General features: G+C 44.5%; 1 protein-coding gene across 1 annotated transcript; it reads left to right on the forward strand.

Moving 5' to 3' along the window:
• Positions 1 to 527: 527 nt before the first annotated feature.
• Positions 528 to 6427, forward strand: LOC131699670 (dual specificity protein phosphatase 1-like). The gene is made up of 5 exons (XM_058997131.1): positions 528 to 712; positions 1774 to 2602; positions 2771 to 2919; positions 3446 to 3665; positions 4667 to 6427. The coding sequence occupies exons 2-5, from the start codon at positions 2233 to 2235 to the stop codon at positions 5008 to 5010; spliced, it is 1083 nt and encodes a 360-aa protein (XP_058853114.1). The 5' UTR covers positions 528 to 712; positions 1774 to 2232; the 3' UTR covers positions 5011 to 6427.
• Positions 6428 to 7548: the final 1121 nt, after the last annotated feature.

Below are 7548 nucleotides of genomic sequence, written 5' to 3' on the forward strand. Positions count from 1 at the left end.
AGCCGACTTTGCACCTTGTAAACTGGGGGGGTGTCTTGATGTTTGGTGACGGAAGAGCCTGTCAATAGATTGCAAGCCGCCAGGGGATTGACCTTTGAGTAGGAAACACAACGCAGACTGATACATTTGTTTACAAGGAAACAGATTTAGACAGACTAAATAAAGGCTTCAAAATAAACCTAAGAGTGGTCTAGTGTTACTTGATTCTGTTTAGAAATTAAGCAGCAGAGACACGGTCAGCCTGGGTGGTCTGCATTGATACAAGAAGCATTAACAAATAGAAACTGAAAACTGTACACTGTAAACTCCCCCCCTTGCAACCAGCTCAATATAATAACCACTGGGAGCACTCCCAGTCAGCTATTTCAAATATGAACAGAGTTGTATTTTTCCATTCCGCAGCCTTCACTGATGTAGGCTTCCACAGTGATCTATGTATGCGGGTGTTTCTTTCTAATGGTGATAAGTGCAGAGGGCTTTGTTTTTCTGCTGAACTTATAAAACGCTTTGTTTTCAACCTACAGGGGGCGCTGCACTGTGAGGACCTCTGGGTGGTACTTTGGGGAGTAGGCCAGGGGTCTGTAGGAAGTGTGTTCAGACTGAAAAACTGAAAAGTACAAAGCGACCGGGTGTCATACCTTTAACATGACACAAGCAGCTGACTGAAATCCTGATGAACAGGGCCTGAACAGAGGCCTGACTCCTGGTACAGGTAACAAGCCTTGTACGGATATTTCTAACCTGGTCACTGCCACCTGCCTCGACTTCCCTCCCTCTGTGGAAATTTACCAGTCCTAATGATTTCCATTTATGACTATTTTTTTTATTGCTTCTCTGTTTGCCCGGAAGTGGACGCGCTGTATAACTCGCTGTTCAAAACAAAGCATAAACTTTTATTGCCAGCATTAACAGTTGTTTGATATATATGTATATATAAAGGGCAGAAAAACAAACAATAGCATCATTGGATTTGTTCAAACCTGCTAAGGTTGCTGTTGAAGCTCTTGATTTACAGCATGCCGTCATGTGTGCACATTTTTAAGAAATATAAAAGCATTACAATAAATTGCGATTCAGAGAAAGCTGTATATAAGACCATTTCTATAAAAAAAGACCACCTGTCTCTGATGATGTCCACAGGAATCCTTGTCCATGTTGAAACACCTGTTAGACCAACTGTCTGTTTTCCAGTATTTTAAACATGTTGTCTTGAGCGGGGACTGTATGAAATACAGAACTGTGCAGTGCTGGAGTTTGAGATCTGTGCATTGATTGAATATGAGCAGACATACTGAACAGAGACCCTGTATAGAGACTGAACCCCTGCACAAATCTTTAACTTCTAGATCTAAAGAGCCTTTTTGTTTGTTTGTTTTATGATTGGTTTTATTGGTAACCATAAACACGTCATTTGAAACTTATCTCAAAGATTGTTTTGCTCATATACTGCCGATAGCATCATAATTTAAAAATGATAACATTTATCACCTTGTTTTTCTTGTAGGTTACAACTTGTTTCACTTTTAGTATGAATTGCTCTCCCCATGTAGACTAACTGACACCCCCTTGAGCCACACCTCAAACCTCTACTTCTTCATAGCTCCCTCATCTCATACAAATAGGTCATCCTGCCTCCCAGTCCCTCAACTAAAACCAATGGACCACACTGTCTCCCAGTCCCTCAGCTCTAACCACTAAGCCACACTGTCTCCCAGTAACCTAGCTCATAAAATTATACAGTGCCATGTTGCCTCTCGTGTGTTTTACCAACAGGTTTAAACACATCTCCAGATCTCCACAGACACTGAGGCAACGCCGTTTGTAAACTTGGAAATGTTCCCGTAGCTGGCAGCTGACATCAGTTTGTTTTGTGCTCAGATATCTGGCTGGTCTTGGTACACTATGACGTGAATGAAAACTGGGACAGATCAGGCAGGAGGCGGGGCAAAAACCAACGTCATCAGCCTTCTCATTCACAATGAAACCGCACTGCGTGCTGTATAAAAAGCGCAGAACGAGGGAGGCAGGCAGGATACGACGAGCGAGAAGCAAAGAAACGGATTTATCGTCACAGAACAACAAGAAGAACATTTTTTAAAAGTATTTATTTATTTATTTTAAATTCTTAAAACAACCATACTTTAGACCTGCTTTTTAAAGGTCGAACAAAGAAGAAAGGTTCAAACTACTCGCTTTTCGCGTTTTTTTTTGTCGTTTAGAAAGTGTACTAGTATGGTCATAATGGAAGTGCCCAGCATCGACTGCAACGCTTTCCGAAGCCTGCTGGAGGGGGACGGTCCGGGCTGCCTGGTGCTGGACTGCCGGTCATTCTTCGCCTTCAATACCGCTCACATCCCGGGCTCCGCTAACGTGCGGTTCAGCACCATCGTGCGGCGGAGAGCCAGAGGGGGGCTCGGGTTGGAGCACATTGTTCCCAACGAAGAGACCCGCAGCCGGCTCCTGGCGGGCGAGTACCAGGCGGTGGTGTTCCTGGACGAAAGAAGTTTGGATTTTGATCAGGTGAAGAAGGAGAGCACCCTGCTACTGGCTGTCTGTGCCCTGTGCCGGTACCCCTGCGGGACGAGGGTGTTTCTGCTCCGAGGTAAGAGCTAGGGGAAGCCCTCGATATTATTTTAAACAAAGCCTGGCCAGCATGTACTGTGTTCAAACAGACGAGGAAGCGGGCTCTGTTTAGATTACTGTTACAAAATTAACTAACTTCCGAGTGTCGTTTTTATTTATTTATTTATTTCTCTTCTATGTGTTTCAGGTGGATTTGAGATGTTTTCCTCTGAGTTTCCCGAGTTATGTACCAAGCCTTCCCCTCCTCAAGGTCTGTGCCTGCCGCTAAGCGCCAGCTCCCAGCCCGGCAGCGCCGAGTCCGGCTGTACCTCCTGCGGGACACCGCTCTATGATCAGGTGGGTCGGCGATCCTAGAATAAAGAGTGGAGAATACATTTGATCAAGTAAACTGTAAAGACAAACTCATAATGAAATGACCTCATGGGGCTTTTTCTCTCGCACTCCCTTCCTCTTTTTTTTTTGTTTTGTTTTTTGTCATGGTTCCGTTGTGAGTTCATTTTACAAGAAACAAGTCCATTGTTTTGTTTTTATGTTCCGGTTCCAAACAGCTTTGGTATTACAATCAACTAAAAACAACACCTTTCAATGACACTGAACAAAATAAAACAGGTCGACACAGTTACAGCAAACAGCCACCAGCTTCAGTAGCTCATACACTCCACTGGCATTGGTTTTGCTGTGTGCATTTTCAATTCTGACTAGACTGTCCTCTGTATGTTATTTGTATTTTATTTAACCAGGAAAGTCCCATTGAGATTAAAATCTCTTTTTCCAGGGAGACCTGGTCAACTCATTTCAAGGTACCAATACACTACTTCCAATTCAGACCGAATCTTTATTCTTTGTGTTTCTTGTTGCACAGGGTGGCCCGGTGGAAATCCTTCCCTTCCTTTATCTGGGCAGTGCCTACCACGCCTCCAGAAAGGACATGCTGGACGCTCTGGGGATCACCTCCCTCATCAACGTCTCCGCCAACTGCCCCAACCACTTCGAAAGCCATTACCAGTACAAGAGCATCCCAGTGGAGGACAACCACAAGGCAGACATCAGCTCCTGGTTCAACGAAGCCATCGAGTTTATCGGTGAGCACTGTCACTTTCCACCGTCCCTCTCGCTTCCTCAAAACAAGCCCTCGGAGACTTCTGCTTTTTCTGTTTTGAATTGATGCGAACTTAAAAAAAAAAAAAAAAATCTAGTCTGATGCAGTCTGCCAAAGCGTGTCCTGTTTATTTTTTAAATATGTGCGAGAGAGGGAAAGGCCAAAAACAAAAACGCTGACAGCATTCTGCTCTTCACACACAGTTTGGTTTCCACCTTAAAAAAAAAAAAAAAATCTAACTGGCCTTCATTTTGTGTCGACAACAGTATCCATTGCATTCACTGTCAATGGCCGCTTTTTAAATAGTATATGTCCCTAACTTAAATGTTGCAATTGCAAGCCCTTCTCTTTCTATTTTTTCTGAGTGCACCAAACTGTCGTCCCCTGGGGTGCTTTATTTGAACAAAAAAAAATCTTTCCCTCCAAATCTGCCAGCCTGCCTCCCGAGTGATCGTGTAGGCTGGTGTCACCTACCCCACAGGCTGCCTCTGAGCAGTGTGGCTGGGCGGCTGTGCTGGTGTTTGAAAGCTCAGGGGCCCCATTGTTAGTGTGGAACAAAAGGCCCTTTCTCTAACCCTCTGCTGGCCTTCCTCGCAGATGGAGCCTCTCAGCAGGAGGCAGGTCGTCTCTTTTGTGAGGTCTCCTGGGCTCGTGATGGGCAGGCTTTGTTCGAGCTGTCCTCAAGGGAATGCGCCCCATCATTTGTTTTCACTATTTAACTCCTCTTCCTGTTTCTTAATCAGGCATTGTCGACCTTTTCTTTTAAAGAGTTCTCATTTACCAATCTGAAACGAACACATATGGCATTATTTTTTTTGCTAAAACAATATTTACTGATGATAAATGTTTGACTGGCCAAACAATGTATGTATCTTGAAACTAAGACTAATCTTGGATGTGCCTCTGTGATTTGCAGTGTTCCCAATGTCACCCCCCATTGTGGTCCTGTACTAAGCCAGTATTCTCCTTCTCTTTCTCCCTCAGACTCTGTGAAGAACCAAGGAGGTTGTGTCTTTGTGCACTGCCAGGCTGGCATCTCCCGCTCTGCTACCATCTGCCTGGCGTACCTCATGAGGACTAGGCGGGTGAAGCTGGACGAGGCCTTTGAGTTTGTCAAGCAGCGACGCAGCATCATCTCCCCCAACTTCAGCTTTATGGGCCAGCTGCTGCAGTTCGAGTCCCAGATCCTGGCGCCCTCCTCCTGCTCTGCCGAGGTGAGCAGTCCTGCCAGGGGGAAGACGGGCACGGTGTTCAACTTCCCAGTCCACCGAGCCGCCAGCCCGCTCTCCTTCCTGCACAGCCCCATCGCCACCTCCCCCAGCTGCTGAGTCAGACTGGTGGCTTACTGTACTTATAAAGACTTCTAACTGGGCGATGTGATCGCGTGGCTCCGGAAGAGAGTCCAGTGTTGGATCTAGCAGACCCTCTCCTGTGAGTCTGTGGTTTGAGAAACCCGCCCACCCCCCGCCTCCAGTGGATCGCTCATCTAGGGAGACGGGTTTGAATACGGCTGGAGCGAAAGACCAAAAGTGGTTCCGCTAAGACAAATGCAGAAAGGGACAGTGGGTTGAGAGCCAAGAACTGTGGGTTAAGAAAGCTCTCTGAATTCACACACCCCCTGTCCTCTGTTCTGTATCGTAAAGCACTAAAACTGTTTCGAAGGACAGAAAAAAAAGACTGACACCCCACCCTCCCCAACTTCCTACCAAAGAAGTGCAATAACCTGAAATGACAGTATTGTGTCTATCCACCCTATAGAGAGAAACAATCGGACATTCTGGAAAGGCGCCTAAGAGAGCTGATGTACTGATGTAAGCGACCCCAAGGAACTTTTGTCTTTTAGAAGAAGCCACCTGTGAATCCAGATCTCGGATCAATCCCAGTATCTGAATATTGTTATTATTATTATTTGTTTATTTAGCAGACGCCTTTATCCAAGGCGACTTACAAAGACTAGGGTGTGTGAACTATGCATCAGCTGCAGAGTCACTTACAATTACGTCTCACCTGAATGATAATCGCTGCTCTTTTGTTAACAAGCACAAGCAGTCCCCTTGGCCTAGATCGTAGTCTCAGAATCTTTGTGTTTTTATTGAATTTTTTTGTTATCCGGTAGCTTTATTGTCGCAAACCAGGTTTTAACCCATTAATTGTAATTCCAAGTGACCTGTATGTAGGCAGATCTGGGTTCAAATGTAATACATACTGCTGTCCTTTTCCAAGTGGTCATCCCACATTTCCGATGTGCTTTGTATTATTATTCAAAGGGACGGTGTCTGCTTGTGAATCGTTCACTTCTAACGGTTCACGTGACTGTAACCTGCAGCTCCTGCTCTTACCCTGACCTGAAGAATGTATTTTAAATCTCTCGCCACACGCCTCTCTGTGAATGCTCTGATCACGGGGCCAGCAAGCCCTGCTGAGACCGTCCCATTTAAATGAAATAAAATGTAATACAGCGAGTTGCCTTCAAAGCAACTCTCACCTTTCCAATATTTGTGTCTGCAGGAAAAATGAAAATACCTCAGTTACCCGGTACTGTGTTACAGCTCTCTGAACGACCCCCCCAAAAGCACTACAACGGGGGGGATTCTGAACGGGCTGCTGATGTGATTATTTATTTATGAACCAAAGTAATATATATATATATACACGTGTGTGTTTATTTTGTATACATGTTGTTTTGATATGTTAAATTGATACCTTTTTTTATGAAAACGAGAAATAAATAGTGTTTTAAAAACATGTGTGTGAATATCTTACTAAATTAATAGTGTTGTTCTGTCCCTTAAACAAACGCGGGTGAATTATAATTTCCCTTTATAGAACACATCACTGGATCACATCGCTCCATCTCCATAGTGAAAAACACAAAACTTTTTATAAGGGCTGTATTGATCTTTTTAAACAAAGGGCCATGGGAGACCTAATTAGAAATCTGGCTCAGGTCACAGGTGCAATGAGGCCCATGGTCTGAAGTTGGCTCTCATTGGTCAGGAATCCTCAACGCATCACAAAGCGCCCCAGGATTGGGCTTGAAAAGGGGCAAAGCATCAAGCAACTACAGAACAAGATTTTGCAATGGGTCTGTATCAGGGGTAGACAATCTGCTTCCAGTTTATGAACAGAGCACCCATATTGTGTATTAAAACGATAATACTACTAACTACACTACCAGATATTACATGACAAGTGGAGTCTATTTGTCATTAACTTCCATTGGGATTCTGATGAATTCCATTAATAACCTGCGATGAAACGGTATGGCACACTTTTTATAAATGTCATAAAGATGATTTTCTGTCCTGGTTCTCCATGTGGTAGGTGTGTAAGGGTAAAATGAATGATGATTGATCCCCAGTCCTGTTAGCATGGGGATTACAAACCGGATAGCCTGATTCTCTTGCAGTCACAAGTATGCAGCTGGTATGTAATTACTTATATACAGATCCACCAATCACAAACGCCACCGCAGTCACCATTAGCCCTTATTGGATAGGCTGTAGATAAGTGTGTGAGCCCCTGAAGGGCTTATGAACAGAGACAAGGATGTGTGAATAGCGCTTTGTATTTATTCAGTCATCTCCATCCATAACTCTGAACAGCCAATCATCAGTGAGAAAGATGAATGAACAGAGCTGTGAGGGAATCCCAGGGGACAGTGGCACACAATGGCTGACTTCATTCTCTGGCCCGTTTGTAAACAGACGAGCGATATCTATATACAAGGGCTGAGAGCAGCGGTTATTCCCAGTGTGAACAAGTCATACCGACACGGGCTTTCCACAAAACTGAAATGATTAGCTTTCAAAGCCCCTTTCAAATCACGCCGCCTGAATTCATGCAAATTATACACACACGTACAC

This window comes from Acipenser ruthenus, chromosome 23 (genome assembly GCF_902713425.1).
Source record: "Acipenser ruthenus chromosome 23, fAciRut3.2 maternal haplotype, whole genome shotgun sequence".
Taxonomy (NCBI): Eukaryota; Metazoa; Chordata; class Actinopteri; order Acipenseriformes; family Acipenseridae; genus Acipenser; species Acipenser ruthenus.

Bases quoted from the DNA above. Each gene is read 5' to 3' on its own strand.
- LOC131699670 (XM_058997131.1), top strand. From the start codon at position 2,233: ATGGTCATAATGGAAGTGCCCAGCATCGACTGCAACGCTTTCCGAAGC. The intron at 2,603-2,770 runs GTAAGAGCTAGG...TATGTGTTTCAG, and splicing joins GAGGGTGTTTCTGCTCCGAG to GTGGATTTGAGATGTTTTCC. The intron at 3,666-4,666 runs GTGAGCACTGTC...TTTCTCCCTCAG, and splicing joins CGAAGCCATCGAGTTTATCG to ACTCTGTGAAGAACCAAGGA.